We start from the raw sequence: 27,120 nt of genomic DNA, 5'->3' as shown, positions 1-27,120 counted from the left end.
TTTCAGAATACAGACAACATTCTTCACATACAATGCGAGCTTTTCCTAGTTGGGATACCTGTCCTTCCTGCACAAGTTTTGCTCTTCAATACTAACAATCCAGTCCTGACATTTATTCTGAGCTTTAGGTACAAACCCTGCTCTAGTTCTCCATGTTTAGTTTTGGTCTTTCTGTTGATTTCTACTAAACTCCAGCTCTTAGCATATTAAGAACAAAGAAGATAGACAGAATCAAATGCCTCATGGAGATTTATAAAGGCAAGAGTTTTAAGTTCTTTGAGTACAGGAATGTAAACCAAAGTGAACTGACAGCTATTCCAGAGTATGAGAGCAGTGAGAATTCACTTAAACAGACCTTGTTTCTCAGCCCTTACTTTGGCATAAAGATTTTTCTAGCACTCAGCCTACACTGCCATTCTAATTCTGTATTTAAGTAGTTATGTGTATCTCTATTAACAACACTGGATACACACCCCTCCCAAAATATATGTACAATCACATAGGGATATGCTGCTAATGTACATTTTAATCAAGGGATTTTAACACTGCAGTATTTGTGCAGCTCATTTTAAAATCCTCCTCAATTAACAATTAGAGAACCCGAGGTTAGTGAGAAGACCATTTATATCTGTGCAGGCAAACACACACATTCAGTATAAGATATAGACAGAAACACTATTAAGCACCTTGCTCTGTCAGCAACATTCTCCATAACTGTAAAAGGGAAAAAAAAAAAATCTAGTGCACACTCTTGCTTTCTAAGCACTAGTTCAATCCTGAACCAGTTGTTATGCTCATAATTTTAGTGAAACAAAAAAAAAAAAAGAGGGAAATATTTTCCCGAGACACCTTTGTAAAGAAAAAAAAAAATAATGCACCACATCTAGGAGCAAAGCTCAGGTAAGAATGGCCTGAATGTTGTCTTTCCATACCTAGAAATACTAGTATGTTTGACAGTCTACCTTCTTGTACTTTGATTTTATTCCAGTGTAAAGGTGTACAAAATCCTACATGACTAATAGGTGGATTATTCTATTCTCTGTTTGCTATGAAGAGTACATACAGGTTCTATCAAGAAAGAGGAGGCATAAACTGTGCATCAGACTGATTTAAAGACATGCACTAGGAAAGTTCTACCAATGAACTCACTATTCACCCTTTTTATGAAATACCATCTCTTGAGACAGACAGTCCTTTGGTAGAGGATATATATTTGATTTTCTTCTGCCAGGAAGAACTACAGACTAACAAGAACACTAATATTAATAAAATAAAGGATTTTGGTTTTGTTTTTTTTTTTTTTTCCTCCTTAGTGTAACACCCACCATAGCATTTCTCTTTAGTCTCAAGAGGGTATAATCTATAAACATAACTGCATTTTGTTCATGTCACTACAAGTGGAAAACATGAATAATTAAAGAATTCACAGCTTCAGGTAAAATGACATCAATCTTACAGTTTGACACTACTGAACCGCCTTGGTGAGCAGGTGTGCCCTAACAAATTGCTCTGCTTCTGTACCAAATCCAGCTCACAACAGCTGGCTGTAAGCCATTAAAAAAACAAACCAAAACAACAACAGGGTAAAATACAGAAAAAAACCCACAGAAAAACCACCATAGAAAAACCACCACAGACACTCCCCGCCCCCCCAAACGAAGAAGAAACACCTGACCCCCCCCAAAGAAAAAAACATTTTAAAAAAGTAAAAAAACAGGGGAAAAAAAGAAGCAAAACAAAAACCTACTTACTAGCAGCTACACACAGTTCTGCTTCTGCCATTATTTAGCAACAATAATGTACAGAAATTGTGTTACTAAATACACCTGCATCTACAAAAAGCCATTGAATATAGCAAAGATGAGGAAGAAAAAGATGTTTCCATAAATATCAGCGTGACCTACATCTTTCAGGAAAAGAAAACTAGAAACATGATTTCATTTTTAATTCTGATGTCTTTTGATATTTCCAAGCCATTTTTTAATGTCATAGTTATAGCAACATTATCATGTGCATCACGTGACAGGGACCAAATTGCTGTTTTTCTTCAGCTCTACTGTAACTTGAAAAAGCAATCCAGCTTTGCTAACTCCATGATAAATCACCTTGCAGTGTCATCTTCCAAGAGGGACAACAGTTTTGAACTTGGGCAAGCTACAACAAAGCAATATGTCAAAACGTCACTGCTAAAGCTACAAAAAAAGCTGCCATTTAAAAGAGCTATTACGACTTCTATTCCTCGGAGTCTTAATCTAAGCAATAGGACATTTTCAAAACTGTACGATAAAAAGCCAAATCTTAATCAAAACATTGTATTACTTTTGTTTTTCTGCTGCTCATTGGCATATGGAAGACCCCACTGTGTCTCTCTCAGTCTTTCCAAAGTTGGTGTTTTGATCTCAAGAGTTTACATTTTCATTCAAGAAATGGTGAAGCAAATGGGAACAGGCACCAAACACCCACAAACAGCGTGGGCTTGGTGGCCAACTGCCATTTCTTCCTCCTGTGAAATCTTAATTAACTAAATACTAAAGCGCCAGAAATTCTGGCACAATAAAAGTGTACGAATCACAGATGTGAGCAGGCAAAGGATTTTCAGGAAGAAAAACAACAGAAAAGTAAAATGGTAGCTACTTAGGGTCACTTAGGTATCTAAAGTAGAGTTCTCTGAGGTGAGTCTAATTCTGCTGCTATTAGGAGAAGCACTTCATCCAGAACTGCACCATACAATCTTAGTGTAGAATTCCCACTATTTTTTAATCTTTAGTCCATTTCTGAGCTGGACATAATCCTTCTAAGCATTTATATAGCTTTCACCATCATGGGATTCCACATTTTGGCATGTCACTACAATGGCAAGGGATGTAATTGTTTCTCCCACATGAGAGAAACTCTGTTCCTTGGAGAATCATTTATTTTCATGGTTTGATGATAGCTAGATCTTTGACTACTTGTTGCATCTTAAAGCTACATGCCGGTGTCTCACAAAGTAGAAGCCTCTACATTTTCCATTTCAGCCATTTTACTGTAGCTCGTCGTTGCACTGGATCGCTTTGCCACAGTTTGTCTTTCTGGACTTGCTATCTGAGGCCAAGGTTCTTCCTCTGGAAGCACTGACTAGCCTGGAGCCAGCAAAAAGATACCTTCCTAAGCTGCACAGCATTAAAAGAACGAGCCCTCCTCTTGCTCCAAAATTGCAGAAGATAAGCTTATTGTGTGAACTTAACCTAAAAGGCTTATTTGAAAGTTTGTTTTATCTCATGTCTAGGCTTAGCGTTTTCCTATTTTCTAATAGCATCCAATCCCCATCTTTTTTGCCCTATCCCTTCTCAAGGCAATAATTAATCTCTGTATGTCAGTGATGATGTCAGCATGGATCTCTAGAGGAAGATCTGTTTGCCAGGCCTCATACTGCACCCATTCCAGGTGGGAGTGAATTGATCTATGGGATCCTTCAACCGTTTGCAAAGAACTGCACATACCTGGATGTTTCCTTCCTGGGTTTGTTTCCTAACAAAAGGTGCTGGTGAGTTTATACTACTTGTACAGTGGGTAATGAACTTAGTAATCAAGTCAAGCTACAATAATCATAATTTTTGAGTCGCGTAATGTACCTTATGACACAAACTTACAGCAAGATGCTGAAGGCTAAACTATAAGCAAAAATGCAAGTTTTACTAATGTTACTTATACAGTTGGACTTCAATGCATGAAAGAGCCTTCTCGGTTGTAAATTTGCCAATACATAAGATGCAGACATATCCAAACTGGCTTAGTACAAGTAAGTACTGGTCTGAAAGCGGAGTTCTGCCTCTGTTGTTGGAACCTCAGAAAACACATCACAGTAGTGCCACCCTTACCATCCTCATTTTCCTGCCACATTCTCCTCCTATATGTCAGACTTTAATAAATGAAAATCAAAGGTAATGCATACTGGGTTTGCTCTCTCTGCATCACTCAAGTAAGATGAAATTTACTAAATCTCAAAACTACACATAAAGAATTAGCAATAACTCCATGGTTGGTTTTGTTTGTCTGTCAAGTAGTACCTCCTAAATCTTCTCTGGTATTTATATCGTTTGAATGAAGTTTATACTTAACAGAGCTCCTTAAACACTAGGGAAAAATAATATGAAAGACCAAATGAAAGAAAATAAAAAAAACAACCCTGGGGTAGTAATTTCCTAAATAATCTAGTTCTATTTAAGTTTTAGCAGTTGCTTATGTGTCCCCTTTATACAGCCCCACAAGAAATAAACTAGGACATTTGTTGGTACAGCAAAGGGATTTTTCATTATTCGTAATTAACCAATTACTTTGTCAAATACTTCAAATAGATTTCCTAATATGCTACAACATTGTTAAAACTATATTAAAAAAAAAATCAAAATTTCCAATAGAGCTCCTGAAAATAGCAAGTAATGCCTCACTGTATCATTTTTATACATAAAATATGGCCAAAGCTCCGAGACAAGCACTGGAAATGGTTTTCAGAATAAAGTAATCAATAATGGCACTGTGCCCCTACTTTTTCCTCACATTGCTAACTTTTTAAACAGTAATTTAAACTGGGTTATACGCAGTGAACTGAAAATAAAGCAGTGAGGCTTTTTGTTTGTTTGATTTTGTTTTGTTCAGTTTTTTTCCCAAAACTGTAAATATACATTTTTAGAAATAGATACTGTAAAAACTAGGAGTCTTAAAAAGGTGTTCCACAAAGTTGCAAGATTGCAGTAAAATAGCTTTAGCAGTTTGGAAAGCAAGTCGCTTTCACTGGCAGCCTGAGATAAGCCATTCTAGTGCACAGCAAGCTTAAAAACCACAGGAGCTTCAGGCTGTTGAGCAACAATTGATTTCAGATTGAAATTATTGCAGATGTTTTGAACAACAGAATCTCTTCCTCAGGGTGACCCAGTTTCAGGTGAAGGTTGTTTGTAAATTACTTTCAGAAAATTCTCAGGCATGGCACACAACTTATTTTAACTAAAATAACAGAAGTCCTGTTTGGAAGACACAGGTGACAAAAAGCATAAGCAGTCAATACTTCTTAACCAGAAATAAGACTCAGGTCAGAAAGAGAAGGCACAATGCTGTGATAATTGTATGTTCAAAGAAGTTACTGATTACAGAAGTCTCAGCTAGACCAATAACATTTAACTTCTAAGTCACACTAGGATTGTCTTCTATCCTCATTCTTTTTTTCCCTTAGTATTCAGTTTATGTTATGCTTTGGATTAAGCTCACAATATTCAACTGTGCCACTGTTGACATACAAAATATTGCAGACATCAGCAACATAAAAAAAAATACCTTTTCAGAAACACCATTCTACCAAAACATTTCTTGCCTACTATCAAAGTTATCATAAGCTATAATCAGCAGAAAGCATGTACATTACAACACTACAGATTTTAGTGATTTAATTTTCTTATATCAACAGACACATATTATAAGAACTAATGTGTTCTTACACAAGACCTCAGCATAAAGTACTCCAACTGTCAGTAAATCATCTGGCTCAAGATAAATTGGTATATATAATTTAGAACCACTCAGGGAAAAAAAAAAGGGGGGGGGGGAAATGACCTTAGGCAAGAAGATAAGTTAAATATTAATGAAGCTATATTTAGCTAAGACACATATCTAATAGATGGGGAGGACGGAAGGGAGAGAGACAGACAATCTTGTAGTTTAGCAGTCACCTTTCAGACCATCTGAAGATACCCAGTTAAATTTAATAAAAGCATTTGAAATGACTAAGCATATAGACTAAAAAAACCCCACACCATAAAGAATGGCCTAAATAATTTTTAATAAATTATTACAGTAGCAATGGCATAGTACATACTAAACTGAAAGGTAGCAGAAAAGCAAAATTTTGAAATGCGGACACATGTTCAAGGGTATACAGTGAAGGACAGAATTTGTGACAATAATATTTAGAGCAATCACAGAGCTTCATCTGTGACAACTCACTGAACTTCTGAGAGACTGATTTATGCAACTATGAACTGCTTGCTGCCATATCCTAGAGTACTGCTAAGCTCTGCAGTTGCGGAGACTGCCACACTTAACAAGATCCTTTGAGTTTAAATGCTCTTCCAAACTTGATTGTCTCATTCAGTTCTGAAAAAGGATGACTTCTGTTTAAACAAATTATGAATTATTGAATTGCACACATGGGTGTTCAAACAGAGTCCACTAAACCTGTAATTAGCCCAGGAAGTACCCAAAAGTTACAAGTTATCTTCAGAAAGTCCACATAATTAAAACAGTGTCACCTCTTAACCAAGACCTATATTGTGTTAGTAAGATCCTGGGTTGGAGAGGGGGAATTAATACAAGAACATAAGTATGCTCTGGGTGCAGTAGCCTTCCAATGCATGTGTTATGTTAACATTAGTCCATCACAAATGGAAACATATCTTTCAGTTGACAGGACTTATTCAGTTCAAATACATTCTACTGTCTCACTAGAAACTTGCTCAGAAAGAAATCCCAAAACCTATGGTTACCTGTATTTTTTTTTTTTTAATGATGCAATACTTGCTTGTATGAATAGGTCAACCACCTCCCACTGAACCAGATGACAGAATTTCTGCACAATGATAATGCAGCCTCCAATGCAATTTTGAGGGTTCTTCTGAAAGCTTTACATTTCAAATGGAAACTGATTTAATACAGAGCAATTCCAATGGCTTCTGTACTGCTTTCCCTAATCCTTTTACATTAATTGCTTCCACAGCAAAGTTTAATTATTTTTTAAAGGAAAACAGACTAGCACCAGCATAAAAATGTAAAAGCACTGTTTAGAACAGCACTACATTTTCTTTTTTCACTAAGAAATCGCTATTAACGGGATTATTTCTATACATGGCATGTCTACAAACAGTCACCTATGAATTACTTAAAATCGTTCTAAATTGCACAAGAAAGTACTCCAACCTTAACCTGGAAATAACAACAAGCTCACCCAATTCTTGATGATGACAGCAAAAAGACTTCTACTAACTGCATCAAGCTGTAGTTAAGACTTACACACTCTGACAGTGAGTATGCCTAGATCTACCATGATTTCAAAACTAACCATGTAAGATTTGTAGTATATGTTCACATGCAAGCACATACTTTCTTCAGCAACACACTGGGGAAGACCGAGGAAAAGAGAAGAAATAGTTTTTTCTGTACCTGGCAAGTCTGAAAAAAGGAGAATGCATTCATTGAATCCATTAGCCAGAAGACGATCCCTCAGCTGTTGAAGTATTGCAACTCCAATACAGAATGGGAAGGAGGAATTTCCAAGCAGTAATGTATCCCACAGATGAAAAATTTTGTGCAAAGGAAAGACATCTGCATGATGAACAAACACAATACAAAAAAGTTATAAGCATGTAAGTTGATAAAAACACATACACACATGCATGTTGTTAAGGAGTTACCGATATACTTTTTTTCTTTCCCGACTTAGGGTTATTTCTTTTTTTATGGGGGAGCAAAAAGGACTCAACTTGTTTAGAAAGGAGTTTGTCTTCATATGCAGTTTGATTATTCTGGAAACCATCAGCATCTTCTTTCATTATTAAATACTTAGAAATGTGCAGGTTTTCATATTTCAAATGCACACAAAATTAGGCGATTTTTTTTTTTTGGGGGTGTGGTGCAATTATGCATTAGGACAGGCATATCAGTTTTTCCAGTATTACAAAGATATTAATGAGTTAATCAATAAGCTCAATTACTTAAAATTAGACAAGAAAATGAACAGAATAGAGAAAAAATTGGCACAATAAAAGAAAGACATGGAGAAAGGCCCCTTAAAAACAGAAAAATTTTACAATTTTACAAAGCTGAAGGTAGCTCTCCTAAAATAAGCTATCCTCCAACTAAATAGTTCTAAAATTTTGTTGCAATTCATTGCCAAGGAAACCATCTCCTTGATTTTCCAAAGGTGGTGATTCTCATGAAAGTTTTAAAGGAATGGACAGCTGAAAGAACCTGTGCTTCACAATCAAGATCTTTAGAAATTGCAATCAAGAATCTCACATTAAATTATTTTATATTTCATCAGAGAAATAATCCATCAACTCTTTTCATCCTGACAATTTTTTTTTTAATTCAAAGTCTGCCAATGTTGACATGACATGAAAAAAGAATCACAGAGATCTTTGAGAAAAGATTTTTAATTGCTTTCTAGACTTGTTGTATTAATTTTGTCCTCTTTCATTAAAAGCTCACCAAATTATAAAGATATTTTTATTCCTGACATACATGCAAAAATATCATAGTAAACTAGTACTAGTAGAATAACAATGTGTAATAAAAAAAGCTTGTTTTGTTGGTCTTCAAAAACAAAGTTACTCTCATATTATTTGGGTGAAGACAGGGTAAGGTGGTGAGGTTTGGCTTTGTTTTTTTAACTATTATTATATCTTTTTCCAGCAGATAACAGCTTCCTTTGCACATTCCCTAAATACGGCATGCATAAAATAATCCAGTTCAAATTCAATAGAATAATTTTTTAAGAAATAAGAAAATTGTAATTATTGTCAAATCAGGGCAGAAAGTATGTGAAAGGCACTGCTGAGACTCAAACCACAACACACATCCTTGCAAATTATAAGTGACCTACTAAACGATAGACACATCACACCAATTAGGAAGGCTTTAGCCGAAAAAGTCAGAAAAATTATGGTTAAGAAACCTACGAACATTTAATCAGAGAAAAAAGAATGCATACTCACGTGTAAACATTGTGAGAAACCAAGGAATAGCATAAAGCTGCAAAAGGTGGTGGTGGGGGGAAGAGAACAAAGAACGTTTTAAGAGCTAAAGTTGCTTGTGACAATTGTTTACTACATTAAAATTTCCTAGCTTGGCATGAATGTATTTAAAATGGAAAATAACTGCAGTGGCAGAACCACTACCATGCAACTTTTAGCCCCTCAGAGAAGCTTTTTCCTCTCTCATGCTGCCATTCTCATCTCTCTCATATTACTAGTTTGTGATACTCTATTGAAAACAGTAACAAAAACAACCACCACCCTCAGTAGGCTGTTTGCAAAAAATAACCCCCAAGTCTTAAAGAACTCAAAAACTGGCTCTATTAAACTGTCACAGTGCTCACCCTACATATATATATACACTACTAAGTGAAAATTAGTGAAGGATGCCTGGACAAACATAAAACAACTTGATTCTATACATCTTTTTGACTATGGAAAAAAAAAATGATTCTATATAAATAAACAAACATGCAAATCACAATTTCCAACAGAAAAATTAACCGTATCTACCTTTTTCTCCTATGTTGGTATTTATTAAAATGTATACTTGTCAGTGAAAGGCAATAAGAACAGTTTCAGTCTCAAAAGCATATAGTGTCAATTACTAACACCTTAAGCATTTATGTTGTTCTGCTGTGACCTTTAAAAGCAGGTGTCATCTGAAGAATTTGAGGTTGCTTCTGCACTTATGCTACTACAAGACTAAGAACTTGTGCTGCTGCAATGGCTACAGAAAACCCTGTTTCTGCAAACTTTCATACTCATGACATATGGAAAAAATTCAGTATGCATTAGAAGAGCTAAGCATTTATGACACCTTAAAAGTTTCTTAATTTTCAGTTAAGTATTTAGCATGTTGAAGGCAACAGAATCTATTTTTTTTGAAACATCACACTGCACAGAAAGTCCCCGCAAATTAGGAATGCAAAACGATCATTGTTAAATTTTACTCAGTTGCATTGCTCATGTGCTCTGTTTTCCACTTCTGGAGATTTACAGCCAGACATAAAGCTTAATATATTACTTTTTAGCTCATAAAAAGTGCAAATTAGTCCTCCTATTAAGCTTTCCCTGCAAGTACGCAAATGAGAAGCAGAAAGCATAATCAATATTATGTTAATAAATTACAACTTATTCCATAAACACTTAACTGGGTTATGGTACTAAATGATGCACACATTTGCTGAAAAGCCCTTTAGCACAGCTCCCTCTAAATTTTATTCCTATGTTTTAATCTCAGCATCTGATAGTATCTGAACTATACTGTCCATAAAACTAAAAAAGCTGAGATGACCAGACTGTTCACCACTTTCAATACTCAGAAGGCTTTTATAAAGCTTGGTCTCCAACCCGCCAATTGAATTTAAGGGTTCAAAAACCAGAACAAATCCATTTCTATCACCATTTTCATCTTATAATACATTCGAACTATTTCCCCAAGTATATCTTTGTCATGCCTTCAATAGATGGCTTTCTACTGAATAATAACATATGCTGTTCCCCAAAATATCCGCTACAGAGGTTGTGATCAGCTAATACCTGTTTGCCTGCTTGCTTGTATGCAATATCCTGCTTTCCATGCAGTAGGAAAACAAGCATGCCTAATAGCCTGAGGCTCCTCTTTGCTTGGAGGTACGTATTATGCGGACATCATTTTGAACTACATTACCTCCTTGGTATTTAAAAGCCATTATTTCCTCCTTTTCATATATTTGATTAAAATGTTTTACCAAAGCAGATCCACACTTTCTCCTAATTTTGAACACCTCTACCTTGTATGCATCTATGTAGGAATATGCAAGAAAATACACAAAATTTGAAACATTAAACAGATTATTAAAAGGTAACCACAGGGCAAAGCACCACTTTTCTCTAAATCATCCTCACCAAGCCCATCAACAATGACATGAAAAGTAGATCGAACTATTTAAGTAGAAGGTATCAGGCAAGCTTTTATTGAAGGGATTTTTCCTTCTGATGTTCATAAATATAATGCTCTACGACAAGGAGGTCTCGGTAAACCTGAGGAGGTTATGATTACTATTAAGAAGTGAGCAAAGAAAAGCCACAACACTGGCGGCATTATTCCACCATGCAAGCCAAATCGAAAAACACAGACAAAAAGAACTGCCCCGCCTTGAAGTCCTCAAATAAATAGGGTACCATGTTCTTTGAGTTCAAGGGCTGCACTTTAACAGCTTATGAGCACATGCTGCCCTCTAGCCCTCACCGGCCGGTACAGCACCGCGCCGCGCCGCTGCGCCAGCGGGCTGCTCTTGCCCTCCGCTGTCGAACCCTGAAACATAACGGGGTTATGTTTTTTTGTGTACGCTTAACTCTCCGGAGCTGGGAAGCACACCTAATGGTACTTAAAGGACTTGAGACTTAATGGTACCTAAAGGACTTGAGAGCACTGGGGCGACTGGTCGATGGAGCGGGAACATAGGTAGTGTTTTCATCAATCCCTTCAGTGACAGGGAAGAACGCTGAAAGGAACAGGAAAGCACACCTGGTCAACACGTGGCTCAGGGGCTGGTGCCGTCGTCAGAATTTTGGTTTTTTTGACCACGGGCCTATTTACACGGCACCGGGCCTGCTGGCAGCAGATGGAGTGCAACTGTCTCCAAGGGGCAAAAGGATTCTTGCTTACGCGCTGGCAGGCCTCATCGAGGGGGCTTTAAACTAGATTTGAAGGGGGAAGAGGATAAAACCAGGCTCACTAGAGATGAGCCTAGGGCTGGTGTGCCAGAGGTGGGGGTGAAATCGATAGCCCAGCTCAAGTGCATCTACACCAATGCACGCAGCATGGGCACCAAACAGGAGGAGCTGGAAGCCACTGTGCAGCGGGACAGCTATGAGGTAGTTGCCATCACAGAAACATGGTGGGATGCTTCTCATGACTGGAGTGCTGCAATGGATGGCTATAAGCTCTTCCGAAGGGATAGGCAGGGAAGGAGAGGTGGTGGGGTGGCTCTGTGTGTTAGGGAGTGTTTTGATTGTATAGAACCCAATGATTGTGAAGACCAAGTAGAGTGCTTATAGGTAAGGATGAGGGGGAAGGCCAATGAGGCAGATATCCTGCTGGGAGTCTGTTACAGACCACCCAGCCAGGACAAAGAGGCAGATGAGACATTCTGAAAGCGACTGGCAGAAGTTTCACATTCGCTGGCCCTTGTTTTTGTAGGGGACTTCAATCTACCGGACATCTGCTGGAAGTATAACACAGCAGAGAGGAAACAGTCTAGGAGGTTCCTGGAGTGTGTGGAGGATAACTTCCTGACACAGCTGGTGAGTGAGCCCACCAGGGGAGGTGCCTTGCTTGACCTGCTGTTTACAAACAGAGAGGGACTGGTGAGAGATGTGGTGGTCGGAAGCGGTCTTGGGCTTAGCAACCATGACATGATAGAATTCTCAATTGTGAACGAAGTAAGGAGAGCGGTCAGCAAAACTGCTACCATGGTCTTCCGGAGGGCAGACTTTGGCCTGTTCAGTTCACTGGTTGAGAGAGTCCCTTGGGAGACAGTCCTAAAGGACAAAGGGGTCCAGGAAGGCTGGACAGTCTTCAAGAAGGAAATCTTAAAGGCACTGGAGCAGGCGGTCCCCATGTGCCGTAAGAAGAGCTGGCGGGGAAGGTGACCGGCCTGGCTCAACAGGGAGATTTTGCTGGGACTCAGGAGAAAAAGCAGAGTTTATTACCTCTGGAAGAAAGGGAGGGCAACTCACAAAGAGTACAAGGACCTCTTTAGGTCAAGCAGGGACAAAATTAGAAAGGCAAAAGCCCAGCTAGAGCTCAGTCTGGCCACAGTCGTAAAGGATAATAAAAAATGCTTCTACAAATATATTAACAACAGAAAGAGAGGCAAGGAGAATCTCCATCCCCTACTGGATATGGCGGGGAACATTGTCACCAAGGATGAGAACACGGCTGAGGTACTTAATGCCTTCTTTGCCTCAGCCTTTAATAGCCAGTCCAAGTATCCGCAGGGTATTCAGCCCCCTGAGCTGGAAGATGGGGATGGAGAGCACAATAACCTGCCCATAATCCAGGAGGAAGCAGTTAAGACGTGTTAAGCCGCCTGGACACCCACAAGTCTATGGGGCCTGATGGGATCCACCCGAGAGTACTGAGAGCTGGCGGAGGAGCTTGCCAAGCCACTCTCCATCATTTATCAGCAGTCCTGGTTAACAGGGGAGGTCCCAGAAGACTGGAGGCTTGCCAACGTGACACCCACCTACAAGAAAGGCTGGAAGGAGGATCCTGGAAACTACAGGCCTGTCAGTCTGACCTCCGTACCAGGGAAGATCATGGAGCGGTTCGTCTTGAGGGTGCTCACAGGGCATGTGTAGGACAACCAAAGGATCAGGCCCAGCAAGCATGGGTTCATGAAAGGCAGGTCCTGCTTGACCAACCTGATCTCCTTCTATGACCAGGTGACCCGCCTAGTGGATGAGGGAAAGACTGTGGACGTTGTCTACCTGGACTTTAGTAAAGCCTTTGACAGCGTCTCCCACAGCATTATCCTGGAGAAACTGGCGGCTTGTGGCTTAGACAGGTGCATTCTTCGCTGGGTAAAGAACTGGCTGGATGGCCGAGCCCAGAGAGTTGTGGTGAATGGCGTTAAATCTGGCTGGCGGCCGGTCACAAGCGGTGTTCCCCAGGGCTCGGTTCTGGGGCTGGTCTTATTCAATATCTTTATTGATGATCTGGCTGAGGGGATCAAGTGCTCCCTCAGTAAGTTTGCAGATGACACCAAGTTGGGTGGGAGTGATGATCTGCTGGAGGGTAGGAGGGCTCTGCAGAGGGATCTGGACAGGCTGGATTGATGGGCCAACATCAACTGTATGAGGTTTAATAAGGCCAAGTGCCGGGTCCTGCACTTTGATCACAACCACCCCATGCAACGCTACAGGCTTGGGGAGGAGTGGTTGGAAAGCTGCCCCACAGAAAAGGACCTGGGGGTGCTGGTTGACATCCAGCTGAACATGAGCCAGCAGTGTGCCCAGGTGGCCAAGAAGGCCAACAGTGTCCTGGCCTGTATCAGAAATAGCGTGGCCAGCAGGAGTAGGGAAGTGATCGTGCCTCTGTACTCGGCACTGGTGAGGCCACACCTCAAAAACTGTGTTCAGTTTTGGGCCCCTCACTACAAGAAGGATGTTGAGGTGCTGGAGCATGTCCAGAGAAGGGCAACGAAGCTGGTGAGGGGTCTGGAGCACAAGTCTTATGAGGAGCGGCTCAGGGAACTGGGGTTGTTTAGTCTGAAGAAAAGGAGGCTGAGGGGAGACCTTATCGCTCTCTACAACTACCTGAAAGGGGGTTGTGGCAACGTGGGTGTTGGTCTCTTCTCCCAACTAACTAGTGAGAAGATGAGAGGAAGTGGCCTCAAGTTGTGCCAGGGGAGGTTTAGATTGGATATTAGGAAAAATTTCTTCACCAAGAGAGTGGTCAGGCATTGGAACAGGCTGCCCAGGGAGGTGGTGGAGTCGCCATCTCTGGAAGTGTTCAAAAAATGTGTGGATGTGGCACTTCGGGACATGGTTTAGGGGACACGGTGGCGCTGGATTAATGGTTGGACTTGATGATCTTGAAGGTCCTTTCCAACCTTAGTGATTCTGTGATTCTGTAACGTTTAGTCAAAGTAGTGTCTGAACTGCTGGAACAGGCTGAGAATACGTCACATTAAAGTAAGAGCATGTAAAACCAATACTTCATTTTTTAGAGTGAGCTTCTTGAAATCAGCAATGCCATAATTGTCATCTTGCTTTGCTAGTAAAAGCATGAAAGAGCTTGTATTTTAAGTAAGGACTTGGACATTTGTTATACATGAAGGACACAGCAGTCCCCTAACATCAGTTCCCATTCAAACAATTTGAATCAAATCCACAGGTTTTTTCTTAACAGTTGAAATCTCATCCTTAGACTTCATTTCATTCTCTATCTTTGCATTATCCCTAGCTAAGGCTTCCTTTCCAGTAATGCTCTGCTATGTTAAATTCTGCTCAGTACCTGAGCTTGGAGATGCAGTTCGTTGTTTTTCAACAGGGGGAGAACATTTACTTGCCCACAGTTAGATAGGCATATTTTGAGAAGAGTCCATCTCCCATTAAACATTCAAAGCTCTTATGAGATACTGGCTCAAATCTTGATGAACACCTTTTCCATGAGGATTTTGTTATTGCCTGTTATTACTGTCTGGATTGTTTCATTATTTCACAGTTCCTCCAGAAGGTAAAAGCTTTACACAGTTCCATCCACAGAGGATTGAGCTTGCAGTTGTAAAGACAATAGCTTTAAAGAAATATAGGCTTTGGGGATTTCAATTCTAAAGATATTTTAGAAGGAATAGCAAGATGAAAATGAGTATTAATGTTTGTTGGTGGGGATCATAGGGAGTATTAAAGAGGACACACAAGCTTCTTGCTCTGTGAAAAGTCTGTAAGAATAAAGTGGCTGTCCTGTATGATCCAGGTGCACCTTATGAACATCATAATGCAGCTACAGAGAAGCTATGCACCTGGTTGCAGGAAAATTAAAATTAATTATTTAAAATTTGAGTTTTCAAAACATCAAAAATGCCAACAGTCTTCACAAGTTCTTGTTCACTAAGCATCTATGTAACACTTAAGTTCACCTAAAACCTGTAACAAAATTCCAAAATCTCTAAAAAAGTTCACGCTCCACACCTCATAGAATTACAGAGCTAACCTATCAAGGTTCAATACCTACAGTTTTAAAGATACAAACACAGTAGGAGTAATCCTTATTCTTGGAATCTTTTATAGAAGAATCTTTACCTGACAATGTGACATTCACTGCAGTGTGTTATTTTAAACTAGTAAACTGTCATGTCTTCACCAGGATAAAAATAATTCATAGATGGATAATAAACCCGCCCTATGCTATAGCATGTATTTCACACTATTTTCAGTGTTCAAAACGTTTTATGTTGAAGCCTTTCCTTCTCAAAGCTGAAGTCACACTTACAGGAATACAGGAACTACAACAATCAATGGCAACGTGAGCAAGTGTTCTACCTCCAACAGCAACTAGCTCATTTGCTTCAGGAGAACGTTAAAAACCCTGCAATGGACAGTTGTAAGATAGTTTGCCTGCCAGGCTAACCTGCTTTCTACACACTTTAGGCAGGTACGAGCTAAAATGACAACAGAAAGGATTCAGAAGAGGTATCATATATTTCTTTTTCTTATTGAGTTGTCCAATAACAATCCCAGATATTGAAGATCTGTTAGGCAAGCCAATCTTTCTTTCCAAACCTATTCAACTAAAAGACCATTTGACATAGCTACACAGAAAGGTGGCCAAAGAGTGAAAGAATGATCCTCAGCTAAAAGGAATCCTTTCCATCCTTGGGACACCCTCCCCACCTCTAGCCTCCTTCCTCCCTGCTTACCAAGAAAGATGAACCCCAGGCCCGGCGCAGCTCTGCTATTCAAGGAGCAAGCCAAACAATTCACCCCTCAGCAGGGAGAAAAACGCCCTCCCTTCCCCCACAGACTGCTCCCTCCCCCCCAAGCACCAAAACTTCAAGGCCCTGTCTTAAAAGTATTTTAAAGGAAAATTTGTTTGTATTTTTATTTACATTTTATATTTTTGTACATATTGTTAGGAGGTCTGCCATTTTTAAGTCATCTGACCAAAAAGAGGGCTTTGAACTGTATACCTCTCTTGCTACCTATCTCTGACTTTGCTTGTGGTGTGACCAGGCCCAAACCATTATCTCAAAAGAGACTAAAACAAAACCTTGTAAAAAAATTTTAAAAAACCCAAAACCAAAAAAACCCCAAAACCTAAACAAACAAAAATGAAAAAAAGAAATTTACAATCTTATTCTGAGCTTTCCAGTAACTTTTTTTGTGTATGTACTTTAGCAGTACCATAGATTGTGGTTTTTTGTATGAGGTGGGAAGGCCAAAGATAACCAGGTGGTTTTTCTGTTTGGTGTTTTTTGTTTGTTTTTCTCCTGTCTATGAAGTTGCTGGGTTTTTAAAAATTTTTTCCCCCTTTTTTTTTTTCCGGCCTGTTTGATGTATGTGTGAAACAATGTTGTCCAACAATAAACCAAAATTTTATTTTGCTCAGTTGTCCTAATAAGGCTACCTCCCAACTGCTCCTTTTTGTTTTAATTTTCTTTTGTTATGAAAAAATTTTTTTTTCTCTCTACAGCTTCCCGAGGAGGGGAAGTGGAGAGGGAGGTGCTGATCTCTTCTCCCTGGTATCCAGTGATAGGACACATGGGAATGGTTCAAAGCTGCACCAGGAGAGGTTTAGACTGGACATTAGGAAGGATTTCTTTCTTTTTCTGGTCAAACACTGGAACCGGCTTCTCAAACACTGTAACCGGCTTCCCAGAGAGGTGGTCAATGCCCCAAGTCTGTCAGTATTTAAGAGGCATTTGGACAATGCCTGTAACAACATGCTTTAGCTTTTGGCCAGCCCTGAATTAGTCAGGCAGCTGGACTAGATGACTGTTGTAGGTCCCTTCCAACTGAAATAGTCCATTCTATAAACTTCTGATCTTCCACCTTGCTATTCTGTCTTTGAAACACACACAAGGCTTCAAGCCTATATGGTGCCTAGACAATTAATCATATATTTAAATGCTACAGAAAGGTACAAAAATCTTTTGATGACTTGGGATGCAAGGAGAATGCAGGTTGGGTCCAACTTTTAATATTAGTTTCTACCCACCTATATACACCTACACAAAATCTGAAGAATGATCACTTTCCTCAAGATAAAAATACCAGCAAGATACGTCTCCCCCAGATTTACCACTAGGTAATCGTGTAACAGAACAGAGATGAAGTGCTTCAACCACAGGATTTTTAATTCTCAGTTAGATGAAGCCCTATTACTGACATCTCCTGCAGATCTCCAAAACCAAGCTAAGGTATCTACCTATGACAGCAGCTCCAGCACAATGATATTAAGTAACTGCAGCCAGACTTTGTCATCTCTGTTAATGGCCAGCTGACAACTGTGTCTAGCTTCCATAATTTGCAGCTGAAAGCTCTTTAGAATATTTTATGGCTATAGCTACCTTTTTAGTAATGCAGCACACTTCCTTGTTTTTCTTCAGTTCAAAATGGTCTACTGTTGATGTCAGAATTATTTAGTAAAATATAAAACACGTTATCAAGCATTACATAGAGTGGGGGAGATATAAACTCTGGGAGAGTGAGCAAAGAACTGTAAGATTCACCATATATATCCCTCTATTTACATGTAAATCACACAGCCACAGCGATGTACTTAATCCAGGCACATCAGCTAACAATATTCATAACTATTCAAGCTTCAGCAGCGTTCAATATTCTGAGAGCTACGTGACCTGAAGCAAATGGGAAAGGTGCCAGGAAACACAATCTTTCCTGCAGCAGAGCCTGTGTTTCCATGATGAAAGATTAATCAGGGTTTACTTTGATAGGGTTAGTACTCAAGCACAAAACTCTGGTTCAGATCTCATTACTACAGTGCATATCCTTCACCTTGATGGATCCCGTGCTGTCTTGTTACAGGTACAAAAATCACCTCTCTCACTAATCTAAAAGGCAGAACAACCTCTACTTATTTAAAAAAAACCCCATAACTAACCATGATGATTTAGAAAGGACAATTGCTCTTCAGAGGTTGGTGTTAATTTTAGAACTAGCATTCGTATTCAATGCAAGATTTTTTTTTTAAATATACCTGTTTTGTAATTATTTACTACATTACCTAATCATCTCTAGACTGTAACAGTTAGAGACAAGGCTCACATTTGCCTATGTCCTGTCCAAGGACTACGACAACACAAAAAATAAAATGTAACAAAACAGGCGATTTTAAACTATTCCATCTGACTTGCATCTTGAAAGTTTTCAGGGGAGAATTCCAACTGTGTAAGCGACACTAGGAGCTGCTGAAAGATCAGCTAACACCCAAGATTAGTTGCTACAGAGCTGTCACATAGGTTATTAGCAGAAATGGAGACCTGTAAGTTGTCAGGGGAATTACATCTCTAACTCTTCAGTGGGAACTAGTATTCTGGACAAAATACACAGAGGAATTCCTTTGACCATCTGTAGCCTTTAACAAATACATATCAGGTGCATTTACATAGCAATGCTACAAAATTGATTCTCCCTCAGGAACTTAAATCTGCTTTCTACAGATTAATGTTCTCCCTTCTCCCCACCTTCCCTTCATCTTGCTCCCACTTGCCCTCTTCAGATGTGGGTCATCAGCAACACATGTGGCATTCTCAAACACCTCTGTTTATAATGCGATACACTGGCTTTTTCTTCTGCTCATTCTAATGCCACAGTATCTTCTTAATTTCTATCATTTGTAAACAACTATTACATTAAAAATACCTCTACAAATGAAAGCATGTATTTGCTTTTCCACTACAGTATTTCTGAACAGTGATGATAAGTATCTGCCAGTCCCAAAGACGCACAAATTCACCCAGGAATTGCGTACAACAAATGATTTTCAGAGGCTTGGCCTTGCTGCTTCAACTTAAAGCATTTCCTAACAAGGATAAGGCTTTTCTGATAAAATAAGCTTTGTGTTGCTTATAGAAGAAATACACATAAATTTCTTATTTATGAAATCTGTATTTCTACATCAACATCTCCTGACTTCAGTTTCCTTCCATTTTGACCTCTGAGTCATCATCTGTTCTTACAACCAACCTGCCATTACCAAATTTCTAAATGTCAAATATATAAGTATACAGACCGTATCCACTAACAATGTTCTCTCTATAGCCTTGCTTCAATCTACTTTTCAGAAACATCAGCCATAAACTTCAATAATGCTATAGTAGGCAGACAAACATTTTTATAGAATATTATCTTGGTTTTCTGGACTAGACAAGCCTCTCTAAAAAAACGAGAAAAGCTTCACTATTTACAGTGACAGGTAAAAGTGAGGCTCTAAAGAAGGCCTTGTTTTGCCTTTTCCAACATAGCCCTCTCTCTCTACTACATTTTGGTGGTGTTCAAGGTTTTCATTTTCCTTCATCTTACAGACTTCTTCCAAGGACAGCATAAAACTTAAGACACAAGCTACGCACTTGTCCAATGTTTCTGATAGACAACAAATGATTGCTAAGCATTTTCCAAGGTCTGACATCACTTGCACATATTTTTTGTATTACTTGCAAATTGATGTGTCTTGTGTTAACCACTGACATTTAATTAGTTTGCATAAATTTTACTACTAGTCATTTATGGCCACATTAATTTTTGTATATTAATCCACACTTTAAAAAAATAAAATTACATACATCTTTTAAGGTGACTCTGTAACAACTGACCAGCAGTACTTTTATTGTATTAACCATGCCAAGAGAAGGAGAAGGACTGAGGTATGTAAAACAACAACCAAAACATTACCATTTTATCAGCATGCTCAAAAATGTCCCTTAATATAAAAGTTTCACTTATGTCAAACTACTCCTGAAACAGTTTGGAAAAGCATCTCATCCTTGTTGCCCTCATTTTCCTTTTTTCACTTCCTTTGAACAATATTTATAAGAACCCTTAGCACTTACATCTGGAATAAAACCAATTTCATTAAGGTGGTTACTCAGCTCTGGATCGTGGAATGCAATCATCTGGGAAAACACCGTCAGGTATTCTGAAATGATAAGCAAATTCAAGATCATCCTCAAAAACGCAAGCCACCACATGCTGCTAGCTCACAATAGAGCTGTAGAAAAGGAAGAACACTTTTTTTTTTAAAAAGAACATACAGTAAAGCAGCAAGGAAATACCACTACTGTCCTCCTTGTCACCATTACATTCAATACAGAGGAAGAAAGGGTTCATTTCTCTTCCTCAGTACTTCTCAATTTGGATTTTCAACAATGGTTTACTTGGTTCATACTTAGGTTGTGATGTGTGTTCAACATGCAAAGTTATAAACTTTGCAGTATGAGTATGAGCCACAAGATGTTGATGTAAGCAAATTAGAACAAGACTGTTGCAAGGATTTTTAAGAGCCAAACTGTTTTAGTGATACACAAAGTTTATACTCTTTAAATTATATACTGTGTGGTTTCTTTTCTACAAAGTTAAATCTTGTAATCCAGAAGTTGAGGTTTTAAGGCAATGGGGCTTTAAGGTTACCATTTACATGATCAGTAACATCTTAATTTGTATTTTTCAGAACAGATAAGGAGAAATACTTATTGTAAAAGACAGAATTTATTACGTCTTCCACATGTCACATTAGGCTGACGGGTACAATTTAATTAAGTTGCCTAAATAACACTTGCTTTTAATTGGAAGAGAAGCAGACAGCAGAACACAGACACTGACAGATTCTTCTCTCTCTGTTCTGCCCCCTCCCAATTTTGTCCACGCTGTCATATGCTTTGTTAGAAGGAAGATGAAGAGGCAATAACATTGCAATTTCATAACAGATGGCAATTCCTTTTCCTCCATGCTCCCAAGAAGAGAGTAATTAGGGCCCAGAGAGCTAATTAAGGGGAAGAAGAGACAGAGGTCTCTTAAGCTCCCAGATCAGAATATGCCAGTATCTCAATGCTCCACAGTCTACTGTCCCCAAATATAAGTCCCCAAACATCAAGTCCACACAGCTCCACAACGTAGCCATCCAGAGTTGCCACTGCTTCCCGTAAAGTCTACTGTAGGGACTAGCTGTCTCTCTCAGGTGAGAGCAAATAACTTCCTATTACTCAGTTTGTCTTCATTGCAGAAGTGGCAAAATTAAATTCCAATTCCCTCTGCTAAGAAGCACTGAAGCGGCTCTGCTGGGATAATTCCATGCATAGACACCTTTATTTAAGAATAGAAGTGGGTCTAAACATTCAGTTGTTTATAGACTCCTATCTTACCTAAATCTTGATTATCTGCACTCAAGTTAGCTCCTCTCTGGTTAAGCCAGCAAGTTAAGGACAATCGCTCTGTAAAGTAATTCTATTTGGATTAGAAACTGTAAAAGCTGATTCTGCCTCAGGAAGACCGATAAACAATGATCTCACTGTTAAAACACAAGGGAAACAAGCCACAGTCCTACGGCATATTGTCCTTGAAAGGATGCTTAATTCCTCAAGGTACGTTGCAATAAAAATTAAGACCTCTTGAGCCTACTTCAGAACTTCACAACTTTTGCTTCAGTCAACTTTGCAAAGACAAAGCCACAGCGCACACAACCTCTTAGGAGGTTTCTGGCACCTTAGGAATGCCAGCCTCTCCCCTCTGATACTGCAACTCCATTATGCCACAGATGCCCTTGCAGCACCTAGCTGGGGAGTTAAGTGGGTAAACAGACTCATGATGACTTTTGTGTCACCAAGGCCAGACTGCTCTGGGGCAACTCACATATCTCATGTTTTCTCAGTTTTGAGCCAAAATTATTCACACACATAGAAGTTATGGAGATAACTGAATCCACGCCTTAAATTCACACCACACGATGATAATTTTTAACAAGTACATCTCTAAGGTACATCTTACATCAGTTTTTATTTCATGAAACAGCTAGTGATCACAAGTCAGGGATAGCAAAACAGTAATCCTACACATTCCTACACATTGAGCCATATGCTGATGAAAACAATTTCACCATTAGCTTCCCTGAAGCACATTTATTTTAAAAATGAAGATTCATACCCATGATGGTTGTCTACAGATACATGACAGGGTGATAAATACCATCTTTATTTGACTAGCCAGTCTCATGAAATATAATTACTGTATGGGATTACATGGTTAATTAAGGGTCCATTGAAAACACACAAATCTTCACAAAAACGTATTGCTTAGGTCCAGCCAATGGCTGTTGGTTGGAATTTTATTATATGAATTTTTGTTTTACATAGTGGGGTATTCCATACCCAAACCCCTTTAACTGCTCTTGCTTCCTATTTCATGTAAGGAAATACATCTGATAAGCTTAGAAAAAACAGCTGTGTTCATTGTATAGGACAAGTTCAGAAATGATGTATGTCGAACTCTGCAGTTTGAAAGATTCCTCCTGTCCACCCCTACATGAAAGACACATAGAAGCTAAGAAGCTGAAATTGCAGCATGTTAATCATTCTTAACACTTTCTTCCAACCCAATAAAGCAGGGAAATTACACAGAATTTTCCTTTAAAACAGTATTTACACGTTATTGTTTGACATACGACCCTAGAAAGGATTAAATCAGAATACTGAAATAATCCCAAAAGGTCCAGTCTCCCCAGGTCCTTGATGATGTCAGTTGTAGCACAGGAACTCAGAAACACATACACTACTTCGGTTCACAGAATCCTAATTTCTAACTTTGGCTGATAAATATTTTTGTAAAGCCCCTCTGAAATAGCATGAGGGAACTCTAGAGAGCAAGAGTATACCCACTTGAGAAAAGTCTTGACCAAGCTATTAATCTTGAAGTCTAAAGTGGTTGTCTCCACAGGAGCATCTGATATAATATAGTTACTCTTTTCATCTTTAGACCTTTACTGTCCCTTTTTTCCTCAGCAACCACTCCTTCTTTACAGAAGAATGTAAAGAAGTTCTCTTGACTAGTTTTTCAAACTATTGTTTTATATATTCAATTCCTAACAGCTCTTACCCACTGTCTTTGACATGTAAACTCTCCTTACCACTGTGTTTTCTCCTTATGTTAGCTCTCTCCCTATTATCCAATATGTCACTCCTTTTACGTCGAATTATTTTTGTTGATCCATTCTTAATTTCCTTTAATTTTTTGAAGACAAATGACAGACACCATTCCTAAGTCAAGGCATTTCACAAGTTATATACAAAAGAATTTCTTTAGAAGATATACAAGGACAACAAGCCATACTGAAACCCAGTATTCAACGAAGACTCATAACTGCTTGCAATTAAAAACATTCGTTACCACCCGTTTTTTTTAAACTACTGATGGCTTTTCAAACAGTTTCTTTTGGTGTTTAAAAACTGCAAGACAAATTGGCTTTCCAACACAGACTGTGACAAGGTAGCTTTCTAGGTCTAGACAAATCCTTCGTTGTGTTTCCATGAAATTTACAATTAATTTTCAAGTAGAACAGACATTTAGCTCCTAGCCCTTGTTTTAATTTATCGGAGATACTTATATAGTTGTTGAAGACTGAACTATAGAACATGATTCCTCAGAGTTCTCCAACTCCTGTCCTGTATTCAATAACATTATCTTCCGTCCAGTAAGAAATCCCCCTCAAATCCCTAACTCTCTCAATACTGTAACTTCCATTTTCTGAGGAGTCCCTAGTTTGTACTGTTCCTCTTCATTTTCCCTCATAGTCAAAATAGCTCCTGTAACAGCATGATTTTGATCACCTGAAGAGTAGGTCTTTACAAGCTAACACTGGAAAGACTATTTCCTCATTTTACAGCTTTGCGTGATCAACTGACTCTTACCTTGGATATTACCCAGAACATTTTTTGGGTGGGGTTTTTTTGTGTGTGTGCAGCTGGTTTTTTTCTGCTGCCTGGATCTTTACCCACTTATTTCTTTACTATTTTTCTTGCAGAGCTGTTGTCCTTATTTATCAAAAATAAAGCTTTTGAAAGAAACAGGTTGATATTTCTATAGTGTGATTCTAGTTGGGTTATAATTTTACAACCATTGGAAAAAGTATATTTGTGTATCCAGAAATAATTCTACTTCTGTCAGAACGACAAAAAAAAATTAAAGGTATTTACTTACCTTGAATAACATGAGAATTATCCTTCAGAAAGAAGTTATACAAATACTTGGGGATAAAAGCAGACATGCAGGCATATGCCAGAGCTGAAAGAATTAGAAAAATGGATGCAACTACAGCGGTAGAAACATAAGTACACCTAAAAAAGTTCATTATTAAGCACATAAGAAGCCTAAATACTTAAATGAATCTATGCACAAAAATGATTGTAAAACACATGAAAAGGGCACACTCCGCATAAAAGAACTTTAAAAGCTCCTAAAAAAAGTCTCCTTCTGTCACTGAGTAATCAATATAAAGCTGGCTGGACCTGATCTGCTCCCAGTTTATTTCCATACTTTTAAGTGACAAAGTAATGAGATGATGTTTGGAAAGCCATGATGATGTTTGTATCAAAAAGTGAAGGTCCATGGATGAATAAAATTTTAGAACACAGTTTCAGACAACTGCATTGTTGCAGTCTTCTAAGTTTTTCTCCTATAAAACTTACACTCAGTTTATGCTCCATCATACTAGCATCTTGTCTCTTACTTCAGCTCAGAGACTAAAGACTATAGAATTCAGAAGAAAAAACAGAGTGCAATATAATTAAAAATACTGCCAAAAAAATGGACAAAAACATCTTAAATTTTTCAATGGCTCCTCACATACATATCAAATAGAGATTAGAGGGTAAAAACTTAAGTGCTTATCCCCTTGATTAATTCCTGGGAACTTGGCTGAGACACAATCTATTCTAATACAATTCTTAGCCATGGTGCTAGACCACAGATATAAAAAAAGAAATCTGGGTTTGTTGTAAATTGTCCAAAGACAATAAATATAATTTTGGATGTTTCTAAGCAAAACATCAGATTTATAGCAAATATGACAGAGGGTCATGTTATAAACAAATTGTGTGTTACAACTTTTCTAGCATTGAAACCACTTTTTAAATACCCAAGCCAAATGTGCGCAGTTAAGTTCGTAAACCAGAACAGAAATTTTTACATAATTCACTACTATCATATATTGCTTCAATGGGAAGGAAACCAGGTTCTACAATCAGACTGTATAGGAACATGTCCAAAAGCAAGAAAAACCTGTTAAAATTAATGTGCACAGTAGGAATAATAGGAGTCATTGTCCTAAGAAACTAGTTTCCCCCACACACACCTTATATAAAGAAAGCCAGGTGCAAGAGAATACAAGATTGGATTAGACCTATTCTGAACAAATCACATTTGAAGAAGATAAAGGCCACATATCCGAAGCTGGTCCCATAAGATTTGAGGCATTTCAAACCACCATCAGCTTTTCTGAATAAAGCTAGTCTGACAGGTTAACAGTTAGGTTAACAAATAATGCATTCACATTAAACAAGGCTGAACTACAGCTTCACTGAAAAAGACACATACTAGAGACAAAACCTTGATTATAGAAAAGCAAGAAACATTTGTACTTTTAATTATATATTCATTACTGTACTTGGCAATAAACACAGGGTTTGAACCCCTGCTTGAAGAACAGTACACCACATACACTTTTCAAAAACCAACCACTTCTTTTGACCTGTGGCAACAAGAGCTTTAAAATTCCTTTGTAGCTCCAGAAAGTTTCCACCTATAAATGGGTGCACATGCATCTGTCTACAACTAGATACAGATGACAGACTGTGCTTCCCCTTCACCCGCAGCAGAAAAAGGTACTCACCTTCATTGTTAAAATTCAAGTACAGAAATGGTGCACAAAGAGAGTCAAGACCTAAAGAGAGAAGAGCCACGAAGAAACGGCATAAGGAGCTCATTTATTGTAATGCATAAGATAAATTAATTAATCATGAAAATTTGCATACTTAATACTGATTATAATACTACAATATCAGGCTTCACATGTAATGCTGAGAACAACTGTGAAATCAATGCATGAAAGCAGAGAGGATTTCAAATTGTTGAACTATAATGATGAATTGATTATTTTGCCAAGGCTTCCAAGAAATGCAATTTACCATCCCAAGAACTTGCTCTGTACCTTCTGCAGTTTTACCTTGGAACGGAACAGTAAGCAAACACTTTTTTTTTTTTTTTAAATTAAGGTGACTGAAACTTTAGGAGAGTAAATATATAAGAAAGAGTGGGGCAATTTTGCATTACAAATTAAATATAAGCTAGTAGGAACTAAATTTGCAATAACCCATGGGTTCATTCTTCAACATAAACAGAAGGGAAACCACTCAAAAAAAAGCTTACATTGAAGGGGGAAGAGAGGAGGTATTTTTAAGTCAGCCGTAGCTTTTCAGTGAATTATTTGACCTTGCCAGCTAGTCAAACTCACCTTGCCAATACACCAAATCAGGATGGGAAACAACCCAGGCCTTCAACACATGTCTGAACTTTGCATGACCCTCTGGTGATGACAGCAATTCATCATACTGATGGCAACGAGGAATATCAACTTCTATCTGCACCACAGCCAAGCATATAACGTAAAGAGAAATTAGGGTAAGTGAGGTAGTACTACAGCAATCTTGCAACACTAGAGGTGGAAGTCAGCCAGAGAATGTAGGTTAGACCATCATCATAAACAGTCTGCTTCCTCCATCACTCTCAAAACCAAAACTGAAAGGGGTCAGAGGACTAACAGCCCTGTCTGAGATTAAAAACA

The 27,120-nt window shown here is 38.5% G+C and overlaps 1 protein-coding gene across 3 annotated transcripts in view; it reads right to left on the bottom strand.

Annotated features, from left to right (window-relative positions):
* TBCK (TBC1 domain containing kinase) overlaps positions 1 to 27,120 on the bottom strand; it is a gene marked incomplete at both ends in the record, with an annotated part of 110,687 nt that overhangs the window by 40,165 nt on the left and 43,402 nt on the right. For all 3 annotated transcript variants that reach the window (XM_081999268.1, XM_081999269.1, XM_081999270.1), the window contains 6 exons: positions 7,189 to 7,350; positions 8,742 to 8,778; positions 20,345 to 20,430; positions 24,480 to 24,563; positions 26,170 to 26,220; positions 26,791 to 26,917. In XM_081999268.1, the coding sequence (XP_081855394.1) occupies positions 7,189 to 7,350; positions 8,742 to 8,778; positions 20,345 to 20,430; positions 24,480 to 24,563; positions 26,170 to 26,220; positions 26,791 to 26,917 (547 nt within the window). The remainder of the gene's footprint in view (positions 1 to 7,188; positions 7,351 to 8,741; positions 8,779 to 20,344; positions 20,431 to 24,479; positions 24,564 to 26,169; positions 26,221 to 26,790; positions 26,918 to 27,120) is intronic.

The sequence above is a fragment of the Phaethon aethereus genome (genome assembly GCF_964289735.1).
Source record: "Phaethon aethereus genome assembly, chromosome: 4".
In the NCBI taxonomy this organism is placed as follows: domain Eukaryota; kingdom Metazoa; phylum Chordata; class Aves; order Phaethontiformes; family Phaethontidae; genus Phaethon; species Phaethon aethereus.
Note: the sequence above shows the minus strand (reverse complement) of the source record. Positions and strands in the feature narration are given on the sequence as shown.